Here is a 27,603-nt window from a genome sequence, read left to right as displayed (position 1 = left end):
CTATTGATCTCAAGTATTTAAACTCATCCACGTTTGCTAACTCTACTCCCTGCCTCCTCACCATTCCTCTGACCTCCCTTTCATTTACAAACATGTATTCTGTCTTGTTCCTACTGACCTCCATTCCCCTCCTCTGTAGAGCATATCTCCACCTCTCTAGGGTCTCCTCAACCTGCTCCCTACTTTCACTACAGATCACAATGTCATCAGCAAACATCATTGTCCACGGGGACTCCTGTCTAATCTCGTCTGTCAACCTGTCCACCACCATTGCAAATAAGAAAGGGCTCAGAGCCGATCCCTGATGTAATCCCACCTCCACCTTGAATGCATCCATCACTCCTACCGCAGACCTCTCCACGATTACACTTCCCTCATACATATCCTGTACAACTCTTACATACTTCTCTGCCACTCCCGACTTCCTCATACAATACCACAGCTCCTCTCGAGGCACCCTGTCATCTGCTTTCTCCAGGTCCACAAAGATGCAATACAACTCCTTCTGACCTTCTCTATACTTCTCCATCAACACCCTCAGAGCAAACATCACATCTGTGGTGCTGTTTCCTGGCATGAAACCATACTGCTGCTCACTAATCATCACTTCACTTCTTAACCGAGCTTCCACTTTCCCATAACTTCAGGCTGTGGCTCATCAATTTTATCCCCTTGTAGTTACTGCAGTCCTGCACATCCCCCTTATTCTTAAATATCGGCACAAGTACACTTCTTCTCCACTCCTCAGGCATCCTCTCACTTTCCAAGAGTCCATTAAACAATCTGGTTAAAAACTCCACTGCCATCTCTCCTAAACACCAGCATGCTTCCAAAGGTATGTCATCTGGACCAACGGCCTTTCAATTCTTCATCCTCTTCAAAGCTGTCCTTACTTCCTCCTTGTTAATCAGTTGCACTTCCTGATTCATTATCTCCACATCACCCAACCTTCTCTCTCTCGTTCTCTTCATTCATCATCCACTATCCATTGAAACCCACTCTGATCACCACTTTCTGCCCTTTGGGTACACTGTTCATCACTTCACCCAACTCACTCCAAAAATCTTCTTTCTCATCCATTGAACACTCAACTTGCGGTGCATATGCACTAACAACATTCATCATCACACCTTCAATTTCCAGCTTCATAATCATTACTCAGCCTGACACTATTTTCTCCTCCAAACACTCTGGACATGCTGTTCCTTCAGTATAACCCCCTACTCCATTTCTCCTACCATCCACACCATGATAGAACAATTTGAATCCACCTCCGGTCCACCTGGCCTTACTCCCCTTCCATTTAGTCTCTTGCACTCAGAATATATCAGCCTTCCTTCTCTCCATCACATCTGCTAACTTTCTCCCCTTACTAGTTATACTGGCAACATTCAAAGTCCTACCCTCAGTTCCACTCTCTTTACCTTCCTCCTCTCCTCCTGCCTCTGGGCACATCTCCCCCCTCTTCTTCTCCTTCTTCTTCTTCGGCCAACAGTAGCCCTATTTCTGGAAGCACCCTGTTGGCCAACAGTACTGGTGGCAGCTGTTGTTAAGCCGGGGCTCGACCGATCCGGTATGGAAATTTGTATTGTTGCCCGAATATTGATTTGGCAAAATTTTACTTCGAATGCCCTTCCTGACGTAACCCTCCCCATTAATCCGGGCTTGGGACCGGCACAAAGAAACACACTGGTTTGTGCATCCCCTGTGGCTGGGATACCACCTCTGACAGTGATAGGGAAAAATGTAATCTTGATCTTGGTTTCGATTTCAATAAAAGGCTCTTTAGACTTCAGAAATTTATTTAACAAAGACGCCTTTGGAGCACACCAATACAAGCTCTTCTGTAATACTCTTGTATTACAAATCGGGTTATGCTAACAATCCTTTGTTTGACAAACACTTTATAGAGTATGAATATACAAGAGAATATTTAGCATATAGCTGATAACATATTGCAAACAGGTTCATATATGGGACATTAGATCATCCTATATTGAGTTACGCACAGATAGTTGATCCTTCATTCCAGTTTCAGAGCGACCTTGAAGCCCTACACACTAAATTGAACCCATCCAGCTAACAACATAACTGAAAACCATAATAGACAAAAATTGCTACATAAAGATTTTCTGCTACAGCAGCCACTTCCCATTTGTCAGAAGGTCGGCCAGCCCTGTCCCAGTGTGGTTCAACTGCACTCTAGCATGCTGGGAAAATGTATTCTGTATTTTATTAGGACACAGTTCTTTCTTGTTCCTTCTGGGACACTCCATGTAATTATCGTGTACAGACCACCCTACTGAGGGTGACCCAATGTAGTTAAAACAGCTAGATGATGTACCACCATTAACATACACTCAACCTTGGCCTATCCTATATTGCAATAAACTGCCCATAATGTGAGCGGTCCAAAACTGATCATCCTGCATATTAAAACCCCCCTGAAAGCCCTCTACAACTACATAATCATTCACTCGTAGATTTAGTCAACTTATGTTTTACAATTTAACACCTCAGTCGTCGAGTCATACCACTCTTATGCAGTAAACATTTTTACAGTTAGAGTACAGTGCAGCCGTCTCCAAGTTTTGATAACGTCAAGTGACTTGTTGAGGTCTGGTGGGGTTTATAGTCAATAGCAAAGCTACTTGGCCACTCTAATGGATTCATTTAGACAAAGAATATGAGGTGAGACACAAAAAAAACTGGACTGGGCTTTCCTGGAAAACCGTCTGGAGGTCAGCCGAACGTGAATCATAGAACTATATCTCCTCCTACACGCCCTCTCAAACCGCCGACTGGCTAGGTATGCCCTGTGAATTGCCCAGTCAGTATCTGCACAAAAATCACTACACGAGTTGCCACGAATATGTCAGGTGAAAAAATCGAACAGTGAATCAACATCAAATTTCTCGCAAATTTTCTCTTTTTCCATAAAGCAGCTTTTGACTGACAAAAAACATTCCTGTCCGCGATCTTCCTCCCTGTTCGCTCGGTTTAGCTCCCCGTGAATTTTACTTGTTCCAATAAAAATCAAAAGTGATCTGAAAGGAACAAATTTTTCTTCAATGGATGAAGCGAAGACTAAAACAGCAAGCCTGTTGAAGAGCCTTTAAGCAAGAAGACTTCCAGCACTGTTTCAATCAATGGAAGATACGTATGGAGCGGTGTAGAGATCAGGAGGGAGACTACACAGAGGGTGACAATGTTTAGAATGCTGTAATGTATTCATTTTTTTACCAATCTGGTTATTTTTGTGTCTCACCTCATACACCTCTGTCTGGCCTGCCATTTGTAGGGGCATCTTATTCTTTATTTTCTTGAGGAGATATTCTTTCAAAAATAGCTGCAACACTTGGAGGCTTTATCTTTATGAAACAGAAGAGAGCGCACTGTCTTTCATGACAATAGGTGTGAATGTCTGTAACTCCTGCTTAAAGCTTGAAGAATGCAGCATTTCTCTAATGTGCATTTGTGGTTTCCTTGGTGGTCTTACATTGCAAGAGGATGCACAGAGAAGGCAGAGTTGGCTTAAGATCAAAATGGATTAAAGTGACTATTAACCTCTGTAGGAGACAAAATATCTTAGTGCTTCAAGTTTGAGTTTCCAGCTCCAGTTAAGTGGTGAACAGCTACTTTTAGAGACAAGCTCTTCATTTTGGCTGCATGGAGACAAGACAGGTAGTGATCCATATGGACAGGGATGGAACCAGAATCCATGACAAGACATCAGACTTCCCCAACCCTTACCTTCAGCCTGAACCAACATACAGACATTTTGAATACGTGTTATTTTGATGGGACTGATGTTAGGAGTGGTGTCCAGCAGAGGTCAGTGCTAGGGCCGCTACTACTTTTAATAAATATGAATGATTTGGATAGGAACATAAACATCAGGCTGGTTACGTTTGCAGATGTTACCAAGATAGGTGGATTAGCAGATAATTTGGAATCTGTTATATCATTACAGAAGGACTTGGACAGCATACAGGCTTGGGCAGATTTGTGGCAGATGACATTTAATGTCAGTAAATGTGAAGAATTACACATAGGAAGTAAAAATGTTAGGTCTGAATACACAATAGGAGGTCTGAAAATCGAGAGTCCACCTTATGAGAAGGATTTAGGAGTCATAGTGGACAACTATCAGACAGTGTTCAGAAGACATTAAGAAGTGTAATAGAATGTGTGATGTGATGTGTGGCGTACAAGTCACAGGAGGTTCTGCTCAAGTTTTATAGCACACTGGTGAGGCCTCATCTGGAGTCCTGGGTGCAGTTTTGGTGTCCAGGCTACTAAAAGGACATAACAGCACTAGAACAGGTCCAGAGAAGAGCAGCAAGGCTGATTCCAGGGCTACAGGGGTTGAATTATGAGGAAAGATTAAAAGAGCTGAGCCTTTACAGTTTCAGCAAAAGAAAATTAAGCAGAGACATGATTGAAGTGATTAAAATTATGAAGGGAATTGGTACAGTGGATCGAGACTGTGACTTTAAGATGAGTTCATCAAGACCATGGGGAAAGAAACTTGTGAAGGGTAAATTTCACACAAACATTAGGCAGTTAATGTTATATTAGAAGAATTAAGTGGATGGGGCTGGTGAGTTGTGTTGTGCTGCTGAATGGCCTGTTCTTGTCTAGATTGTTCAAATGTTCCAATATTTAAAGAACAGGTGCTTTGTAGACGTCATTCACCAGTCTGACGCTTACTGACATAACAATATAACTAAATGAATATCCTATACTGTATCTACTTTTCCAGATGCCACTTTAGAAGGACCTGCTGACTCAACTGTTGTGCTGAAGGAGAATCTGACCCTGGCATGTACGTGCCCTTGGTCTGGTAATCTAACGCAGATTAGCTGGGAAAAGAGAACTAACCATAATAAGACGCAAGTTGCTGTTTTCCACCACATCTACGGTAAAATGCTCTTTGGAGACTATCAACAAAGGACAATCTTTCTCAACTCCTCAGAAATGGATGGAAGTATTATGATAAAAGAAGCCTCTGCTGCTGATCAAGGTTTCTATCAATGTTCAATGCAGACATTCCCAAAAGGTACATGGACAAAGAAGATCCGAGTCATTGACACAGGTGAGAATCCCCACTGCAAATGAATTGTGATCATGGAAAAAAAACAAAGCAATTTTTTTTTGAGTAGTATATAAATAGTCACAAACTCGACACAGAGTCATACAAAGGTTTGGGACAGCCACCCGTATAATTGGTTTCCTGGCTGTGAAGTTGCTTATATTGAAACAGCGCTGATGAGCACAAAACCGAGTCCAAAACAGAACTGAAGGAATAGGGAAAAGGTGGAGGCTTTTAAAGGGGAAGACAGAAAGTGAAGTCAAAGGGGTCTAGCTCATGAAGGTCTTCTGCCATTGGTGCGAGCCTGGACGTGACATCACAGGGGCCAGAGCCGGCAAGGTTTCCTTCCATTGGCTCGGCCCCGGAAGTGACGTCAAGAGGACCAGGTGGAATCTCCCATGAATGGTCTGCAGGCACTGTTCTTACTCAAGCCCTTTAGCTGCCTCCCATGCGCACATGTGTGACAATATATATATATAAATATATATATATATATATATATATATCTTTAATTATAAAAGGCAAAGCAATCACTGACTGACTGACTTACTGACTCATCACTAATTCTCCAACTTCCCGTGTAGGTAGAAGGCTGAAATTTGGCAGGCTCATTCCTTACAGCTTACTTACAAAAGTTAAGCAGGTTTCATTTAGCAATTCTATGCGTAATGGTCATAACGGTCGACAACGTCCGCCATGTTGAACTTTCTTATTTATGGCCCCATCTTCACGAAAATTGATAGGTGGCTTCCCTGCGCTAATCAAAACCGATGTACATACTTATTTCAGTGGTATGACGCCACTGTCAACCGCCATATTGATCTTTTAACGGAAACCGATGTACGTACTTATTTCGTTTGTATGACACCACTGTTGGCCGCCATATTGAACTTTCCAACGTCACTAATTCTCCAACTTCCCGTGTAGATAGAAGGCTGAAATTTGGCAGGCTCATTCCTTACAGCTTACTTACAAAAGTTAAGCAGGTTTCATTTCTAAATTATAAGCGTAATGGTCATAACGGTCAACGATGTCCGCCATGTTGAACTTTCTTTTTTTTATTTTATTTTATTTATTTTATTAATTTTATTACAATCCATACATAGCAATCAAGTTTTTACAAAAAAAAAATTTATGTTAAGAACAGATCGATCCCCACCCCTGAGAGAGAGAGCAAGCCAAACGGTGTAAAATTTAAGGCTTGTAAACATACCTAAATTAATAAATTCTCTGTGCTTTATAAACTTATTTTAAAATATTACTGATTAGATCCTGCCATGTTTTGAAAAAAGTCTGTACAGATCCTCTAACTGAGTATTTGATTTTTTCCAATTTCAAATAATATAACACATCGGTTTCCCACTGACTTAAAAGAGGAGAGTTTGGATTCTTCCAGTTTATCAGAGTCAGTCTGCGTGCCAAGAGTGTAGTGAATGCAATCACAGTTTGTTTGTCCTTCTCCACTTTAAGACCCTCTGGAAGAACCCCAAACACAGCTGTTAATGGGTTAGGAGGGATTGTGAGTCCAAGGCTGTCTGAGAGGTAATTAAAACTTTTTGTCCAGAATAATGTTAATTTGGTGCAGGACCAGAACATGTGACCCAGTGAGGCTGGGACTTGGTTGCAACGTTCGCAGGTTGGATCATGCCCTGGAAACATTTTGGAGAGTTTTAGTTGAGACAGATGTGCTCGATATATAATTTTGAGTTGTATAATTGTATGCTTTGCGCATATGGAGCTCGAGTGAATTCTCTGCATTGCTACTTTCCACTCCTTTTCTGATATTTTAATTGAGAGATCTTTTTCCCAGTGTCCTCTTGGATCTTTGAAGGGAGGGATTGTAAAATGATTTTATATATTGTAGAGATGGAGTCTAAGTCCTTGAGATTGAGCAAGATTTTTTCCGGCGTTTCCTTTCTTATTTATGGCCCGATCTTCTCAAAATTTGGTAGGTGGCATCCCTGCACTAACCGAAACCAATGTACGTACTTATTTCGGTGGTATGATGCCACTGTCGGCCGCCATATCCAACTTTTCAACAGTCTTTGTTACTTATGGGCCCATCTTTAAGAAATTTGGTACACAGGTTCCCAACGCTAACTGAATCCTACTTATGTACATATATACGTCCATAGCCTGCAGCTCAGTCATCGTGTGAGGTGGTGTTGGGTCCCCCATCCCAACGTCTCCCACATTGTTGGCTGCCTGCCTATATAAGGCCATCCGTTGCTCCGGTCTCTACATTTCCTTCCTTGCTTCGCCACGGGATTCACGTCTCCCTACCAATAACTACAGCCTTTTTATTTAATCCACGGCTTCTCCGCTGTTTTATTGTTTGTTTATTACAATTATTGTTATTGTATAGGTATTTTAGACTTATTTTACATTGCTCAGGTACCCATTTCCTTTATCATTCCAACCCCCATTACCATGTCTATCAAGGTGATCACCATCGATCAAAGAACTGTCACTTACCGAGTGGTTTACATGCCCGGAGATGGCACCTACTTTTTCTATTCTCTTTGTTAAATATTGCACGGCCATATCAGGCTCACTCTTGATATCTGGAGGAACATTGTGTCTTATGTATTGAATGACTGGGACAGGTTCAAGGTGTGGACTGATGACGGTACAGGAGATAATTATACTACACAGGAGCACTAGAAGAGTGAAATGCTTAAGCCCTTCACCTATGGATCTGCATGTGAGTTGATGGCTGCCGCTGAATTGTTCGGTTGTCGCTTTCAAGTGTACCGAAATGGCCAAATATTTTACACCTTTGGACAACCGCCAATGCCTCTTAAACATCTTAGATTCACAGGTGACGATTTCAGTAGTGGACACTTTGATGTTTATGAATGTTTAAACTCTCAAAAGCTGGATGTGAAGTTATCGATGAAACCAGTTGTATGCTTACAACGCTTGACAGATGCCGAATGTCACTTCAACACAACAAATCCTGCAAATACTGTCGTAATTGAAACAAACCATGAAACTCAAACCGATTATGACAGCAGCAATCCAAGCTGTGAGATTTGAGACAAGATTACTGTTCACATGGCCAACTGTACGTTGCATGCTCAAGAGTAAGATCAGCGCACAGCTTGGTCATATTACATCCGGAGGGCCGAACTCAAAATGTGGTATACAAAGAGATCCTTAACAAATAATTATTGGTATATTTTCCCTCAGTTTAAAAAGGTTTAATTTTCTTCTTAATAAAAATTTTAATGCAGTACTTCGCCGCTGCAAAGCGCGGGTATTTTGCTAGTATATATATATATATATCTACACTGCCTATATATATAAAAAATTCAACGTCTGTCTATCTGTATGTCTGTCCGCTTTTCATGAGTGAATTACTTAACGGATTTAGATCCTAACGGGTTTCTTTCTATAATTTGCTTGAACATTGCGGTTGATTTTGCAACTTCTCTCATCACGCTAAGTATCATAGTTCGCTTGCGGCAGCGATTTACTCACACAAATCTGAGAGATAGGCTACGGGCTGAGGGGAGGAGAAGTGGGTAGGGACCTCCTCGCTCCCGCGCCAGCCTCCGTTGAAGTCGGTCTTGTGTGACATTGGCGACAGGGTCTTAATCCCTTCCATTCCATCTAATCGCGATGGACTTGCCCTTTCAATTCAAGAGATTACAGTTCCTGGTGAAGTTTTGCTTTGGAATGTCAATTAACAAGGTCCAGAGACAGACACTCAAGTTGGCAGGGGTTGTTCTTAGCTCACAAGGCTTCTTGCATGATCAGCTTTACGTCATTTATATTTTATTAATTTTATTTTATTGATTTTTGAAGTTTGTCCTGTTTCTCTACTACACGGGAGGAGCACAACTAGCCCTGTATATAGTGAGCCTTATTATTATAGAACTGTATAATTATGATTCAATACACTGGATTCAGAACCCCTTCCATTTCTACACACTTTATTGTGTTGTAAATTTCATTTTAAATGGATAAATTTGCAAATGTTTGCCCATCTATCTGTACTCAATAACCCTTAATAACAAAGAGAAAATATGTTTTCAGATAGGTTTAAAAAAAAAATCAAAAACTGAAATCTCTCATGCATAGAAGTATTCAGACCGTTAATTCAGTACTTTGTAGAAGTCCCTATGCCAGCTTTGGGTGTTCAAGTCCCATTCTGCCTGGATGATCCTCTCAAGCTCCATTAGATTAGATGTGAAGTATCTGTAACCTGCCATCTTCAGACCTTTCCACAAATCTTCTTTGGTTTTTATGACTGGGCACTCAAAGACAGTCAGAGTCTTGTCCTGAATCCACTCCAGCATCGTCACGCTAAAGGAGAACCATCACAGAATCACAAGTAGGTTTTTTTCAAGGACTCCTCTGAATTTGTGTGCATCTATCCATCCTTCAGTTCTGACTTGTTATGTGTTTGACTTCATTTATCCTTTCCTCATTTCTGGTCAGTCTCCCTGTCTCTGCCATTGATCAGCACATGCAGAGCATGATGCTACCACCACCATGCTTCACTGTAGGGATGGTATTAGGTAGGTCTTCACCAGACATTATAGTTTGGAGTTCTGACCAAGAAGCTCAATTTTTGTCTCATTAGACTACAGAATATTTTTCCTTATACTGTCAGAGTCATTTAAATGCCATCTGGAAAAAGCTGTCATTAAGCCACTCTACTGCAAACGCCTGATTGATGGAGTGTTGTTGATTTAGTTGTTCATCTAACAGGTTCTTCCATTTCAGTAGAGGACTTCTGGAGCTCTGTTGGAGTAACCATTGGCTTCTTGATGACTTCCCTGACCTTTGCTCCCAATTACTCAAGGAGAGAGTTCTAGTGTTTCCAATCTTCTTCCATTTCACAATTATTGAGGCCACTGTGCCCCTGGAAACACTCAAAGCTTTTGAAATGGTTTTACACTCTTGCCCTGATCTCTGCCTCACCACAGTTTGATTTTGGGGGTCTCTACAGTTGTGGCCAAAAGTTTGGGAGAATGACACAAGTATTGGTTTTCACAAAGTGTGCTGCTTCAGTGATTTTAGATCTTTTTCTCAGATATTTCTGTGGTATACTGAAGTAGAATTACAAGCATTTCATAATTTTATTGACAATTACATGAAGTTTATGCAAAGAGTCATTATTTGGAGTGTTTGCCCTTCTTGCTTTTTCAAGACCTCTGCAATTCACCCTGGCATGCTGTCAATCAACTTCTGGGCCAAATCCTGACTGATGGCGGCCCATTCTTGATAACCAATGTTTGGTGTTTGTCAGAATTGGTGGGTTTTTCTTTGTCCACTCGCCTCTTGAGGATTGACCACAAGTTCTCAAAGGGATTAAGGTCTGGGGAGTTTCCTGGCCATGGACCCAAAATTTCAATTCTTTGTTCCCCGAGGCAATTAGTTTCCACTTTTGTCTTCTGGTCTGGTGCTCCGTCATGCTGTAAAATGTCATTGTTGGTCACCAAACTCTTCTTGGAAGTTTGGGAGAAGTTGCTCTTGGAGGATGTTTTGGTCGAGGGGAGAAAATGCTTTACAGATGCTTTTTAAATACATAAACAGAGAGAAAAACAAATAAATATACATAACACATACTGTGGTCTCTGCGGTGGGTTGGCACCCTGCCCGGGATTGGTTTCTGCCTTGTGCCCTGTTTTGGCTGGGATTGGCTCCAGCAGACCCCCGTGACCCTGTGTTCGGATTCAGCGGGTTGGGAAATGGATGGATGGATGAATGGATACTGTGGTCTGAACACACATTTGAACAACTAAAAAGGAAGAAAAATAAAAAAGAATGAAAACCTCCAGTCCCAGTAAGGCACTATACAGACATATTGCTGCTGGTATAAAGGAGTTCTAGTCATGTTTCTTGACACACTCTTGCTCAATGATTTGTTGGTTGAAAGTCCTCACAGTGTTGGTGTGTCAGAGAGAGGATGTGCAGCATTGGTCATAATGGCACTCAGTTTTGTTTTAATTCTCCTCCACCACGACCTCCAGAAGGTCCAAAGTGCATCTCATAACTGAGCCGGCAGTTTTAACCAGCTTGTGGATTTGGTGGGCCTCTCTTGAAGTGATGTTACCAGCCCAGGACACCAAAGTGTAGAACATTGCACTGTCCATCAATGAGCAATAAAAGAATGCGTATGTGATAGGAAATGTTAATGGTGATTGTTGTGATCAGCAGGCCAAAGTCCATATTATACACTTGCAAGTCCTCAGGAAGTGAACTCTTCGTTGCCTACTGTAATTAGTGTGTGAGGGAATAGAAAATCTGTAGGATTTAAGATAGCCTTCTGAAACTCAAATAATCCCATTTTGGGTTGCAAGGAGCTGGCGCTGGTCCTTGTCCTGACAGCATCAGTGGCACGAAAGGGGCCATCTTAGAGTTAGAGAGTCATCTTAAAATACACGACTTTGTTTAGAACATTAGAGCAATCTAGACGAGGACTGGCCTTTCGCTGTCTTGTGGATGTAATATGAAGAGAAGCAAAGGACTCAGAGGACAACCCACATAGCGATGGGTAGATAATACAAACTCCACAGAGTCAGGAACTAGACGTGAGGTCCAGACTAATGGAATGCTGGACCTGTGAGGCAGAAGTGCTAGCCAAAAAGATATTTATCTGGATTTATCTATTGTACCTTTGTATTTGCTTTTATATATTTACCTACCATATGTATATGGTAGACGGCATGGTGGCGCAGTGCGTAGTGCTCCTGCCTCGCAGTTAGGTTCGCTTCCCGGGTCCTCCCTGCGTGGAGTTTGCATGTTCTCCCCGTATCTGCTTGGGTTTCCTCCCACAGTCCAAAGACATGCAGGTTAGGTGCATTGGTGATTCTAAATTGGCCGTAGTGTGTGCTTGGTGTGTGTGTGTGTGTGCCCTGCTGTGGGCTGGCACCCTGCACAGGGTTTGTTTCCTGCCTTGCACCCTGTGTTGGCTGGGATTGACTCCAGCAGATCCCCGTGACCCTGTAGTTAGGATATAGCGGGTTGGAGAATGGATGGATGGATGTATATGGTGCGCTAATATATCTGCATTTTTTGATTAAATAGGTAAAAATAACTTTATTGTTCATTTTAAAAATTAAAAATCAGATACAAAGTTACTATCTTTCTCATCTCTCAACCACAGAAAAGTTGTATTATTTGTGACACACTTTCATTATTAGTTTCCGCACCCTATTAAACTCAGATTTTGTTTTGGCCTAGTTCAGAAAAATAAAAGTTGCATTTTTTTGATAACAATAACCACCTAAGCTATCCTTCATAATGTAGCATTATTTGGCCTCAAAGAGACAAGTAAGGATTTGTAAGTACAAGACTGGGAGAGACGACGTTAACAAGGCCATTACTAATATCAGAAACTCAGAATCAAAGAGTAAATCAAAAATCTTGAATCAGATACATACCAAAGAAAGATCATTAGGAAAGTCGGTGTTTTTATCAAATCTAGGATATTGTAGGGTGTCACGCATGCATGCCGGTGGGTCACCTTCCGAGTTCTTCCCAAATATGCGTTATCACCCCAAGCCAAGAGGAGGCACTGTCGCTAACTGCCTTCTCTTCTTTTATCTCCACAATGCAGAGAAACTGCCCAGTGAGGGCAACTGACTCCGCCCCTTCCTGTCCCCATGCCATAAAGGAAGGAGGCTTCGCTTCTGGTTCAAGTGACCTAAGAAGAAGAGCTCCACAGCCTGTTCATAACTGCTTTCCGTGTGTTACCTGAACTAGCCCAAGTGTTACGGGGTGGCCTTTAGTTTATTTTTTAAACACCCTCACACATTGTGTTTGTTGTCTTTTTCAAGTAAATGGGGACAGCTGGGTTGGCATCCCAAGAAGTTGTTGCTGTATCAGCCTATTATTCCCTTGGACAACCACAAGGGAAAAAAATCTCGATCCCTTGTTCCACCTTAACACTCGTACGTTAAAGGTTCTTTAGAGTCTAGTAATCTATAAGCATATGAAATGTATTAAACAAAGACGCCTTCGGAGCACCCGATTACAGACGTGTCACTCTTGCATTGTAATCACAGGTCTGCTAACAGTCTTTTGTTAAACAAAGCCTTTATAGTGTATGGATATCCAAAAGCAGATTGAGCCTAAAGCTGATAACATGTTAATTTAATATTAATATGCTCTTAAAAATCCTGGTTCTTTAATGGCATTTTATGGTTCTTTACTGGGTTGTGTGGTTCCTCTTAGAACTATTGCTTCACAAATCACCATTTTATTCTAGGAAGGGTTCTTTGCATATGAAGTTTGTTCTTTGTGATTTGAAAAATTTAGCAATATCTGGAAAAAAAAAAAAAAAAAAAATATATATATATATCTCATCCTGCCCGGGGTTTGTTTCCTGCCTTGCACCCTGTGTTGGCTGTGATTGGCTCCTGCAGACCCCTGTGACCCTGTAGTTAGGATATAGCAGGTTGGATAATGGATGGATGGATGGAAAATATATATCTTTAATCTAAGGTAGGCTACCTAGCAGGACACTGACCGACTGAGAAAATCTAAACTTAGCCTGTGTTGTTGTGTGTGTTCAGCAAACGTCCTTTTCAATTCAGGACCCTTTGGTAATTCACACGCATGTTACCATCTATTCATGGCTATTCACTGTGAGGAGCCTGTTACAGGTCTAAATAAATAATGGTCTCCAGAACCTTCATGTAGATGGGTCTCTGGCACCTTTACTTTTAGGAGTTTAATTCCATATATAGGATATTGGATCATCCCGTATTATGTTACATAGAGAAATATGTGACACTTCATTCCAGGCCAGGGAAACCTTGAGGGACTGCATACTAGAATGAAGTCATTCTGCTGAAAGCAGTTAGCCAAAAGTCAATATAACTAAAAAGGTCATTAGACTAAAAGTGTTACATAAAGGTGTTCTGCTACAACATACAAAGCTTTCTGAAAACAACAATTAATTTCTTGTATAGTCCAAAATCACACAAGGAATGCCTGAATGGGATTTAACAGGCACTGTTTTTTTGGACAGCCCCCAAGCCTTAAATCTCTAAGAAAGCAAGAAAAACCACCCAAAAAAAAAAAATGGAAGACGTCTTCAGAGACAGACCCCCCTTTCCAGGTAGGTTGAGTATTCAATGGGTGCAACACACAAAACAGAATACAAGTGACCTACTTCACAGAGCTAGACGGCCACGTCAGAAATACAATATGACAATACGAATGTGATTGGAATTTAATTGATAAATAATCACCCCAAAGAACCAGGCAGGAGGAAGCTTGCCATCCATTTTTATTTCTTTTCACAGACAGGGAGATCCGTGCAGCTAATGGCAGAAGGCATGGTCAATGAACAAAGGCACAGAGTCTTATTTATAACCACTCAGCTTATAGAACAGATTTACATACTTCAGCTATATAATACAAAATAATACAGCTTATTGGCTACAAACATATAGCACCTTGATCACACAGTATATTACTTCACTGATTCGTTAAACCACAAAATCCCAGGCTGGCCATGTGCTGCATACAGTAACTGGTTAAAGTCTCGTTCCCCCTGTATACATGTAGCTTGTTAACTAGTAAGCTGAGACCGCCACGCACAGGCACATGCGGCTGCTCACCATCACCTTGATATGTGGGCACAAGCAGCGTCTCGCTTTGCCTCGTCAGCTTGAGGTCTACGTTATGAGATTTATAGCCTACTCATTCCCCAGATTTGTTTGAAGCTGTGTGTGCAGCGTTTGGCTTTGTCAGGCCAGACCCCTGCTCTGTGCCCACGAAGTCTGAAGCAGGGATTCCAGTCTATTTGCCCCCAGCATATCCCACACAGCCAGCCTCCGTCAGGCAGCCAGGAGCTTGTCATTTAATCTCAAGGGATTACCAAAATGTTGTAAGATACAAAGTTTAAGTCTTCTTTCACACAAACTACTTTGTTCTTGCACAGCACTCCTCACCAAGTGCAGGTATAGAGCACCGTGCCAACTCTCAAGGCAAAATGCAGCAACAGACTATACCACTCACTAAATACAGAACTGCCACATATAAGGATGTAAATTTATTCAAGTACCTCAACAACAAAGTAGAAACTAATTAATATAAATGGAAAACAATAATATCTGTCCATCAGCTCATTGTAAAGGGTGGCGCATGAAAAATCGAACCTTCTCCGACCAGTTAGCTTGAGCTATTATACAGATGGGTCCCGTCGCGATCGCGGAGCCTCATTGTCACGACGGGGTGAGCAGCCCCAACTGTGCATTAGTAAGGAAGCTGTGAGCCAGTGGGTACAGACGTGCGTGAAAGAGATCCGGAAGATGTATTCTCTGCAACAGAGGATTGGAATAGTCTACCGGTTCTTTGAAGGACATTTTCGCACAGAAGTTTCCTGTCGTAAACCTACCAGCAAAAAACAGTATTCATGAGTTGGCGAAGAAGTGGCGTAAGACTGGGTCAGTTGCAAACTGCAAAAAGAATCGGGTCCCGTCCATTCATACACCTGCGGTCGTAGCAGATATTCAGGAACGGATGGCCAGAAACTGTAGGAAATCGACACATAAATTGGCACAACAAGCGAATGTTTCGCGCCGGTCTTGTCAACGTGTGTTGCACTCACTACAAATGAAGCCGTACAGAATGACTTGTGTCCAAGAACTGAAGGAAGACGACAAGGAAAAATGTGAATTTTATTGCACTTGGATCCTTCAGACAATTGCAGTTGGATTTTTGTATTGCATATCTTTCGTTTCGTGTACGGGCTAAGAAACATACGTCGACGTTGGAGTCGGAGATGGTTCGGTTTTTCGTGCGCAACCCAGTAGAACGACAACAAGACTGTAGAAAAGGAGCCAGTCATGCCAGACACAGTCAGAGTCCTGGAGACCTTGGCCAACAAGTCGCCTCCCCCATTGCCATTCAACAGCTGAGTCAGTGCTGGGCCAGCCAATCAGATGAAAGGACCCCTCTACCCAATGATCCAAGATTCACTTTGTCATAATGGTTATAGAGTGTGGATAGATGGACCAAAATGTCAAATGTTATCCATTTAAAGTTGAGTTTACAACAAATTAGAGTGTGCAGAAAGTGATGGGGTCTGACTGCGCTCAGAATCCACTGGATATTCAGGCTGGCAGTAACAAAACATAGCTGAAGGTTTGTAACTGAAACCATAAGGATGCTCTGCAAACAAATCCATTTATTTTATTGAGTAAATTAAACAGTATTTAATCACTAAAGGCAGACTCCAGGTTTGTTTTATTTGTTGAGTTTGTGCCTTGTTGGAAATTTCCCCGGGAATTCCACAGTTCAGTGATATTTTATCAGGTCCAGTGCTGCTTCTCAAGTACTCTGACATGAAGTTTTAGAAGATGAAGGACTTGTTCAAAAAATCTGGATGGAAATTTTGTAAACTATTAAAAATTCCTAGTATGACTGATTCTTTAATATCTTATTTTTGGGATTTTTTTTTTTTTGTCTTCTTAGGGAGTCAAGGCTGGAGGGCTGTCAAAATGCAGGGTCTGTTAAAGCCCATTGATGCCTTCCTTGTGTGATTTTGGGCTACACAGGAAATCTGTTTTTTTTTGTTTTGTTTAAGATCATTTCTATGGTTTTCAAAATATTTTTAATGATGACTTTATGGTTATGCAGTTAACCGTCAACCCTCCCATGTGGGAAGGGCCATCTTAACAGCATCATAGGCCTCCGGGCAAGTAGCGCATTAGGGTTCCTGTTTTGCAAAACAGAAAGATACATAGGTATCAAAAACATTATGGGACCCTTGCTTCTGGAGCCCCAAGCCAGTGCCCATTGTGCCCATACATTAAGACAGCCCTGTCTGTGGGTTCTGCACCCACGGAGCAAAAATATTAAAAGAAAAATTCCAGAAAGTTCCAAAAAGCAAAACCTGAATTTGTTGGGCACCAAACATTACAATGAATCCACACAAATGAAGTGATGTGTAGGCACACCCTGCTCCTGCTGTAGCCTCCGGGCATTTCACAGATCCTCAGTCTCTCTCCAGCACTCATTGTTTGAGCATCGCCTGCGTCACGTCTCATTTTTTCACTGATTAATTTAATGTTCTAGCATTGAGAGATGAGGTTCTAAATGTTTTCTATTCTGAAGCCTTGTGCTTGCTGTCGCTCGGTCTCGCTTGTGCTGGAAGGGGCAATGCTGTTGATGGAAAACGATTTTGGTAGTTTCCTTTTAAGTTCGCTTTTTAGGTGAGCTAAACTCTATCATAAATCTTGTTCTCTTTATCTAGTTTTCTAAAAGTGTTTGCTGTTGATTTTTATTTGTTTGGGCTTTAATAAGTAGCACTTTAGTAATTATTTGATGTTTTAAGCTGCAGCGCCCTAGATACACAGGAAATGTGAACAGTTTCCGACTCTCCACTGATTCTGGCTATTTCTGTTTGCTCTTTAGCCTCTTGAGCATAATTGAAACATTAAATAATTAAGTTTAAACAGGATTTGAAAGTGTGATCTGTGGTTTGACGAGAAGAGACATAGTCACACAACACAGATCACACCATCTGGAATTTACACACATGTGAGCTCGCCTTTTACATTGCGGTCGATACCAGGAATCGATGGGCCGTGTAAAAGGGGGGTTACATGTGCACCCTTTGTTTCTGTGGAAAAAAGCAATTGAGTGGTCAAAGCAATCCCTCTAAAGTGCTATCTAACAAAGAAAACATTTAAATCTTAGATCTTTTGAACAGTGGCATGTTGCTTGATTTGATTTAAAGCAGGGGTCGCCAACTCCAGTCCTGGAGGACCACCGTGGCTGCAGATTTTCATTCTAATTCTTTTCTGAATGAGCGCCCTGTTTGTGCTGCTAATTAATTTTCAATTGTAATTGAATTGCTTTTTTAAGATTCCTTCTCCTGAATTTCTTCATTGTTCCTCTAAATTGCTTCATTTCCTTCTTTAAATGGCACCCAAACAAAAATGAAACGTGAAGATGAGAGAGCCAACAGAAGACCTGCTAAGTCAGAGCCTCAAACTCCAACCCATTTCACTCCAAACAGGTGCTTAATGACGTGCCTATTTTTTTGTCATTAACTAAACCCGTTCTTTAATTCCGTGGCTTGTCGCTGCTCTCGCGGTGCATTAGCAGACATTTCCGAAATTGTTGATTTTCTCTTTTCTAAGAGCACTGGTGAAATGTTTCGTGGACCTGAGCAGATCAACATTCCTATGACCTCCACCTTTCTTTATTTTCAGATATTGTGTGATGGACAACAGTTGTGTTGGCTCATTTTGTATCTCATGATTGTTTGGCTGCTAGTTAAGGAAAAAGAAACAGTTTAGGGGTCTGAGTTTTCAAGAGCAAGTCAAATAAAATGAATTCAAAAGAAGTTAATTAGCAGCAAAAACAGGTCACTAATTAAGAAAGAGGGTTGGAATGAAAACCTGCAGCCATGGTGGTCCTCCAGGACCGGAGTGGGCGACCCCTGATTTAAAGTATATGTAAGGATGTGTGGAGGTTCTTTAGAAATGCTACTCCACTTTATAAAATCTGCGATTGGTGCAGAGGGTGCAGACCTAAAAATACCGGGGAGTGCAGCTGGATGATAAATTGGACTGGACTGCCAATACTGATGCTCTGTGTAAGAAAGAACAGAACCAACTATACTTCATTATAAGGCTGGCGTCCTTCAACATCTGCAATAAGATGCTGCAGATGTTCTATCAGACGGTTGTGGTGAGCGCCCTCTTCTACGAGGTGGTGTGCTGGGGAGGTAGCATAAAGAAGAAAGACGCCTCACGCCTGGATAAAGTGGTGAGGAAGGCAGGCTCTATTGTAGGCACGGAGCTGGACAGTTTGACATCCATGGCAGAGCGACGGGCGCTGATCAGGCTCCTGTCAATCATGGAGAATCCACTGCATCCACTGAACAGGATCATCTCCAGACAGAGGAGCAGCTTCAGTGACAGACTGATGAGATCATTCCTCTCCCAAACTATGCGACTCTTCAGTTCCACCCTGGGGGTAAACGTTAACATTATACAAAGTTATTGTCTGTTATACCTGCATTGTTATCACTCTTTAATTTAATATTGTTTTTTATTAGTATGCTGCTGCTGGAGTATGTGAGTTTCCAATTGGGAATAATAAAATATCTATCTATCTATCTATCTATCTGTCTATCTGTCTATCTATCTATCTATCTGTCTATCTATCTATCTATCTATCTATCTATCTATCTATCTATCTATCTATCTATCTATCTATCTATCTATCTATCTATCTAAAAGGGACTTGCACATTTTTCCGCATGGAGTCCTGGAATAACTACAATGTAAACAAGCATTTGACTGAAATTTATAATGTTTGTTGATCTGTTGTTTTTTTCAGATGTTTTGAAAACACATAACTCTGATTTAAATATTGAAATAAAGGAAGCAAATAACTTTTTGCTGAAATGCAACTATAATTTGAATGGAACCATCTACAGTGTGACTATTGAAAAACTTGGAGACGGCTTTAAGGACAACATAGCCTCTTGCAGCTTTGCACATCGGCCACTTGTCGGTGCAGATTACATAGAAAGAAGCATATTAAACTGCACCGACTTTCTACAAGTCAACCTGCTGCTCAAAAATGTCACCGTTGATGATGAAGGTCTGTATCGCTGCCATTTCATTATGAAAGAAGAAAACAGAACAACAACAGTTTCCTTGACAGTAATAAAAGGTAAGGATACAATGAAATATTTAAAGGAAAAGCTGTTGTACTAAGGCACAATGAAGGGCATTACCGTTTTGCCATATTTGGACCACCATGTGGTGGGTTCATTCATGACTCTGGTTTATTCTAATAACCACGTGATGCATACAGGGCCTTCAAAAGGTATTCAGACCTTTTATTTCAGTTTTAATTGTGTTGCAGCCTTGTTCTAAAATACATTGAATTATCTTCCACCACACCAACCAGAACTCAATGTCCCAGAATGACAAGGTGAAAATGCCATTTTTGCAGTTATTCAAAAAAAAAAAATTAAATAAACTATCCCTTTGATGCAAGTACCCTTTGTAATGGCACTTGACATCTGGCTCAAGTGCATCCCATTCTATTGATCATCATTGAGATGTTTCCACACCTTGCTCGGTGCCCGCCTGTGGTCTACTCAGCTTATTCCACATGGTTAGGAAAAGTGCACAACTGTCTAGAGAAGGTCCCACAATTGAGCAAAAACCAAATCATTGGGAGAAAAGAACTGCTGGCAGAGCATAGAGACAGGATTGTGTCAAGGCACAGATCTCGGGAAGGCTACCAAAAAATGAATGTGGTATTGAAGGTTTCCAAGCAAACATTTGCCATCATAATTCTTAATTGGAAGAAGTTTTGGAATAACCACAAATCTTCTTAGATCAAGCCTCCCTGCTTAACTAAGCTATCATGGGTGGTAACAGATGTGACCAAGAACCCAACTGTCATTCTGGCTGATCTCCAGCAAACCTGTGTGGAGATGGGAGAAACTTCCAGAAGGATAAGCGTTCCACTGATCTGGTCTTTGCATCAGCTTTGTGTGCGCCAGCACTACACTGAACCCATGCAAATGAAGGAGGGCTCCACTCAGTAAAAGACACATAAAAGCCCACTTGAAGTTTGCAAACAGGCATGTAAAGGATTCTCTGATCAGATGAAATCAAGATTAGTGACATGCCTGGAAGAAACTAAGCGCCGCTCATCACCTGTGCAATACCATAACAACTGTAAAAGCATGATGGCAGCATCATGCCTTGGGGGACTTTAGAGGAGGTTAGACAGGGCTGAGGAAAAGCTGATTTGAGCAAAGTATGGAGATAAAAACCTGCTCCAGAGTGGTAGGACCTTTCAACAGGACAATGACCCTAAGCACAAAGCAAAGACAACGAAGAAGTGGCTTAAGGTCAACTCTGTGAATGTTCTTGAGTGGCAAAGCCAGAGCCCAGATCTGATCCCAATTGAACAACTCTGGAGAGCCCTGAAAATAAAAATCCTCCAATGGTTTCCATCCATCCTGACAGAGCTTGAGAGGATCTTCAAAGAGAATTGAGGAACAATCCATAAATCCAGATGTGCTAAGCTTGTGGCTCCAAACACAAGAAGAACCCAGGCTGTAATCACAATAAAGCTTCAACAAAGTAGTGTTGAAGTAGAGTAAGGATATAATTAAATATTTATAGGAAAAGCGGTTGAACTAAGTAAAGTAAAGGATCTGGATACTCGTGTCAATGGGATGTTTCCGTTTATTATCTACTATATAATAAATCACGAAGGACTGTTTGTGTGTTCTGTCCTTTGGAGCATTTTGATTGGTCAGTTTGGTTTTGGTATGATTGGTCACTTTAACTTTAGTGTTCGAAAGAGGAACTGCGAGTGTGGAACACATGAGGAGCAGTAAAGACGTAGGAGGCAGGCGGACAGTCGCCTTCAAAGATGGGAAGTATAAAAGGGGACAGGAGGTGAGTAAGACACTTCAAAATAACAGGGTTTGAGAAAAAGATTTAATGGGAATGCATTCAGAGAGGGACCGGTGGTGAACAGAGGTTCAAACACACTCAAATACAGAGCAAACGTGCCGAAGATACTCCTAGAGCAAGGGCTATCAATTTATTCTACTATCCATCTTCGACAGTTAGCATTGCTAGTTTTTTGGTACATTTACACAAATTTCTAAAATCCTGTTTTCACCTTGTCATTACCCTTATGGGTAAAAAAATAACTGAAATGATTTTAGCACAAGGCTGCAGCATAACAAAAGATAAAAGAAGTGAAGGGGTCCGAAAACTTTCAGAGTTCAGTGTTTTTCTTTGCAGGTTGCTCATAGAGTTCAAATTTCTGCCTAAAGTAAAAATAACATATGTTTTGTCCAATTTCAGAAAAAGACGATCTTATCAAAACATTATTCATTTATATTGGAGCAGGCTTGGGGTTTCTTATTGCAGTTTTAATTACGACAGTGATATGTCTGAAGAGGTACGTACCGATCTGTGTTATGTTATGTTAAAATACATTTTTGGTTTTCATTTTGTGGATGTGTGTTATTGTTTCTTTCAATTTGCTATATTTAAAAAGGAGGAAAAAACTTGCAAAAAAAAAAAAAATCAATAGCCATCCATCCATTATCCAACCCGCTATATCCTAACTACAGGGTCACGGGGGTCTTCTGGAGCCAATCCCAGCCAACACAGGGAGCAAGGCAGGAAACAAACCCCGGGCAGGGTGCCAGCACACACACACACACACACCAAGCACTCACTAGGGACAATTTAGAATTGCCAATGCACCTAACCTGCATGTCTTTGGACTGTGGGAGGAAACCGGAGTACCCGGAGGAAACCCACGCAGACACGGGGAGAAACTCCGCGTAGGGAGGACCCAGGAAGCAAACACGGGTCTCCTAACTGTGAGGCAAGCAGCACTACCCACTGCACCACCGTGCCACCCAAAAACCAATATAATGATGTAAAATGGTTACAATACCTAGTACAATGTTAGGTAAATTAGTAATGACAATGTAATATTAAAATACAAATCTTCATTTTTTTAAAGGTAAATATCGATTATGCCAAAAATGCATTCAATAATTTGTCCAATTTGTTAAATCACATGTTCAGTTTATGGCTATTTGAGGATGGAACCCAACTTGTGAGCACTGGGTGTAAGGCAGCAGCACCCCATGAATGGGACATCTCTTGACTGCACCGCTCACCTACGCCCTGCATCCACACACATCCACCATGTCAGCAGTTCATCTCGACAGTAACTCCATTAGCCCTGTGAGGGAAAAGTGAAATCTGCAAAGAAACTAAATACAGTGAACTTAGAAAGTATTCAAACCCCTCCACTTTCTGCACAAATTATTGGGTTGCAGTTTTCATTATAAATGGATAAATTTGTCATTTCTGCCCATCAGTCTACGCTCAGTAACCCATAATGATACAGTGAAAAGATGTCTTCAGATAGGTCTGCCAATTTATTAAAAATCAAATGCTGAAATTTCTCATTCATATAAGTATTTAGACCCTTAACATGATACATGGTGGAAGATTTTTTGGAAGCAATTCCACTTTGAGTCTTCTAGAGTAAGTCTCTACCAGCTTTGATAGACAAGAGAAGCCCATTTATTTATTCCATTTGTTGCTCATTTGTTTAACTAATCGCTCGGCTATCCCAAACTCTGATCCAGACTCTTTTTAAAGATTGTCAAGGTTCCTGCTGCAACTCTGTGGCTTGGTAGCTTGTTTCAGATTCCCACAATTCTTTGTGTAAAGAAGTGCTTCCTGGCTTCTAGTCTCGCCGGACCAGACATATATATGTCTGGAGACAACCATGTGTGAGTTGTGCTTAAAACTGCGTGGGAACAATTAGACAACTCACTGAGTGTTGCATTTCTAAACCAACCCAATGCCTCATGAAGGCAGAGCTCAAAGTTGGGGTTGCTGATTTTGAACTGCAAAGATGAGTGGTGCTCACGTTAACCTGGTCTGGCAGACAGCAAGCTACTTATTACAATGATCCAGCTACAGTCAAAAAGACTCCTAAAATTCCCCATGTTAAACATACAAATGTGTGTCACATGTGCAGTGAACACATTACATGTGTTAAAAATAAACATACTGTAGCCTGTTGCAAGGGAAAAAGCTTTATTGTAACATCAGGTCATACATTGGTGTTCAAAGATATCAATGGACTAGCGATCAAAGATGAACATGACATCGCAGGTGCTGTATGTGCTCTCTTGTTCAGCATTATAATGACAGTGTCAGAGTTGATGTAAGATTGAAAGAACTGACAGCTATCCATCCATCCATTATCCAGCCCGCTATATCCTAACTACAGGGTTACGGGGGTCTGCTGGAGCCAATCCCAGCCAACACAGGGCACAAAGGCAGGAAACAAACCCTGGGCAGGGTGCCAGTCCACCGCAGGGCACGCACACACACCAAGCACACACTAGGGACAATTTATGATGGCCAATGCACCTAACCTGCATGTCATTGGGAGGAAACCCACGCAGACACGGGGAAAACATGCAAACACCATGTAGGAAGGACCCGGGAAGCAAACCCGGGTCTCCTAACCTCGAGGCAGCAGTGCTACCCACTGCACCACAGTGCCGCCCTTGTGAAAATATGAATTGCAGAATATGCATCTGGAGTAAACGCTGAGTCACACTCCATCAAAAAGATTGCCATTAAGAGAGTTGATAAAGAGGAAACCCCAGGAGGTGCTGATTTCAGTACTCAAAACAAGCGATTCAACCAATATGCCTAACATGACCAATCGATGCACAGACGAGGCTGCACAGCATCCACCTTCTGACTGCATGATGCAGCACTCAGAATGACAAAAAGAGATCGTAGCAGGCAGAAACACTTCTCAAATGCGTAGAGCCAAGTAGCTGTAGTGGTATACGTGTGTGTTTGTGTCTTCTATCACCGCACACATTACAACATGGAAATTAATCATTAAACATTAGTTAACTTGTGCTACTGACCCCCATGATATGATATTTATTCTCGGTGTTAAGTCTTCCATTTACTTTCATTTTCTCTCTATCTGACACCTTGGCAGTTTAAAATGTATGGACTTGAGGAGTAGGGGGCGAGTTGTTTATTACAAAATTTTTCCCAACTTGTCTCCAAGTGGGTATTCTCATTTGAGTCCATTTGTTGCTCGTTTGTTTAGCTAAGAGCTCAGCTGTCATCATCCGTGATGACGCTAAGATTTACACCGTCCAAAGATGGTGATTTCTTTATTTTTTGGACCCAGGAACACATCCAACCTTGACCTGGCATGTACACATTCACACACAGAGGCATAATAAATAATAAATAATAATGAATATAGTTAGGATTTAGCAGGTTGGATAATGGATGGAAATTAATCAAATAACTGAAAAAGAGCACACAATACAACCAAAACCGCCTATGTAAAGGCCCTCCCCATATCCCCGACAGTGATAATAAATTACAACACAGCACAGCAAAACAGTCCAGTATAGCAGGGGAAGTTGATAACAGATGAATGAAAGAAACACCTTGTGCACAGCTCTTCAAAAAGAATGTAAAGTTTTGTCCTACCAGTTCCTGATGCAGCGTGAGGTGATTGGGAGACATATCCAATCGAGATAAACTCACACAGACAAGCACACACAGGACAGCACATACATCCAGATAGAAACTGTAATTCTACTGAGTGTGAGAGGCGTATGAACAATCAGACGGACAATCGTGATTCCCAAAGGGCCTCCTGCCTGCTCAGTCTTCTTCCCAGCAGCCCCTGCACCCTCCAAAGCTGCCCAATAGCATTTTACTGCCAGGGCCGCTGGAAGATGTAGTAACATTTTGAGTAGCGTTGCTACAACTTTTTAAAGATTTTCAAGGTTTCTACTTCAACTCCATGTCTTGGTGGTCTGCTCCAGATTCCCACAACTCTTTGTGTAAATAACATTTTCTTGGCTTCTTGTCTGAAGACAGCCATGTGTGAAGTTTGCTCAAAAGTGGGTGGGTACAATTAGGCAGATCACTGAAACCAATGCCTCATGAAGGTGGTGCTCAAAGCAAGAATCACATCTGGCCCCGTGAGACTACCTGGCTTCAGATCTAAATATACTTTCCCTTAATTATTAAATTATATGAGCATGTTGTTACTGTCTTTTTAGGAAGAAAAAGAAGAGAATGAGAAAACGAGCCAAACATCCTCCGGCAAGAAGAAGGGTATGTGTCTGGGAACAATGCACTGATTTTAAAAAATGTTAGTGTTGCTCATCCTTCCCACTGTGAGTTGCACATGAAGCTTTGCCTGCAGGATTGTCTTGTGTTGTCTGACAGGTAGCAGTTGGGAGCTGTCAGAAAGAGGAGCACCAGCGGTTTCTAATGTGTGCAGCAAAGTGAAATTTGGTAGATTATGTGCGCACCTCATCAGGGTCACAAAGACGAAGCATGTGCAGATCACAGCTTAGCTTTCAGTGCTTCTCTGTGGAACATGGAAGCTTCAAAAATGGGTCTGAATCAAAATGTTCTCCCCAGTAGGTGAATGAGGAGGCTGTGAGATGGTTAAATAATTTTTTTTATTAAACAATTAGCTTTAGGCAAAAAATAAAAATAAGATGAATAAATAAACCATGCAGATTTGATATTACTGCTTTGATTTTCCTGTCCTAGGAGGTCCCAGGATGTGAGTTTTTACCTTATACGCTATATGAACAAAGGTTTGTGGACACCTGACCACTTGACCTTCTTGGGCATCCATTTCCAAAACCATGGGCATCAATATGGAATTGGCTTCCTCTATGTGGTTCTGACAGCTTTCACTCTTCTGGGAAGGGTTTCCACCAGATTTTGAAGAGTGTCTGTGGGAAGTTCTGCCCATCCAGCCAAAACAGCATGCGTGAGGTTAGGTACTGATGTGGGATGAGAAGACCAGGCTTACAATTAGTGTTCCGAAAGGTGTTCAATAGGGTTGAGGGCAATACTCTGTGCAGGAGTTCCTCCAGGATTTTATGGACTTGGCTTTGAGCATGGGACACAGTCATGCTGGAACATGAAAGGGCTAACTCCAGACCATAGGCACAAGGTTGGAAGTGCGCAATTATCTAAAATGGCCTTGTATGTTGTGCCATTAACAGTGCCCTTCACTGGAAGCAAGGGGCCTAGGCCAATCCCAGACAAAGAGCCCTAGACCATTATAAACCCTCCACCAAATTTCACAGTAGGCACTGTGCAGTCCAGAAGATCTGCAGATTCGTCCATCAGACTGCTAGGCAGTGTGAATCATCACTCCATGTTTCCACTGCTCCTAAGTCCAATGGTGTGGTGCTTTGCACCACTCCATCCGACGCTTGGTTTTGCACATAGTGGTCTTAGGCTTGTGTGCAGCAGCTCGGCCATGGTAATCCATTTTGTGAAGCTTTCAAAACACAGTTCACGTGCTGACGTTGCTTCTTTAGGCAGTTTAGATCTCTGTTGTGAGTGATGTCAGAGACGATTGGTGATTTTTGCACTATGTGTACTCTGTGTGGTCTACCACTTCGTGGCTATGCTGTTGTTGCTCTTTGATGCTTCCACTTCACAATAACAACACTTACAATTGATGGGGCAGATCCGAAACTTCACATACTAAACTTGTGGTGAAGGTGGCATCCTATGACATTGCCAGGGCCACATTTAAAGTCACTGAGCTCTTCAGTATGACCCATTCTATTACCCCTATGTTTGTCGATGGAGACCTGTTAACCCTTTTGGCCCTGGATTTTCTGTTTTTATGGGAAAAATTATTTTGTGAGATATTTTTACCTTTGGGGTGTCTAGGAAGCTCGAAAATGAAAAAACAAAAAATTGATCACTATTATTATACAATAGCTGCCAAATACAAGTGGAGGTGCTTACTATGCGGTGCGCACAGTCCAGAAGCGTCCATTTTCATTTCTGTGTTTCGCAGACTGTATGCCGGTCCCTCCAGTCTGCACTAATAGTAGCTACGCCCGGTTCCAACGGCTGGAAACGTACCTGTGCTTTATAAAAATGGCTCCCTATTTATATACTAGTAAT

At 41.6% G+C, this 27,603-nt stretch overlaps 1 protein-coding gene across 1 annotated transcript in view; it reads left to right on the top strand.

Annotated features, from left to right (window-relative positions):
- The window catches only part of cd226 (CD226 molecule), a 59,602-nt gene that overhangs the window by 30,557 nt on the left and 1,442 nt on the right, over window positions 1–27,603 (top strand). Inside the window, exons 2-5 of the mRNA XM_039754350.1 lie at window positions 4,766–5,098; window positions 19,418–19,756; window positions 21,928–22,024; window positions 25,716–25,770. Coding sequence (XP_039610284.1) covers window positions 4,766–5,098; window positions 19,418–19,756; window positions 21,928–22,024; window positions 25,716–25,770 — 824 coding nt within the window. The remainder of the gene's footprint in view (window positions 1–4,765; window positions 5,099–19,417; window positions 19,757–21,927; window positions 22,025–25,715; window positions 25,771–27,603) is intronic.

The sequence above is a fragment of the Polypterus senegalus genome, chromosome 5, assembly GCF_016835505.1.
Source record: "Polypterus senegalus isolate Bchr_013 chromosome 5, ASM1683550v1, whole genome shotgun sequence".
Taxonomy (NCBI): Eukaryota; Metazoa; Chordata; class Cladistia; order Polypteriformes; family Polypteridae; genus Polypterus; species Polypterus senegalus.
The sequence above is the reverse complement of the archived record's forward strand: the minus strand, read 5'-3'. Positions and strand labels throughout refer to the sequence as shown.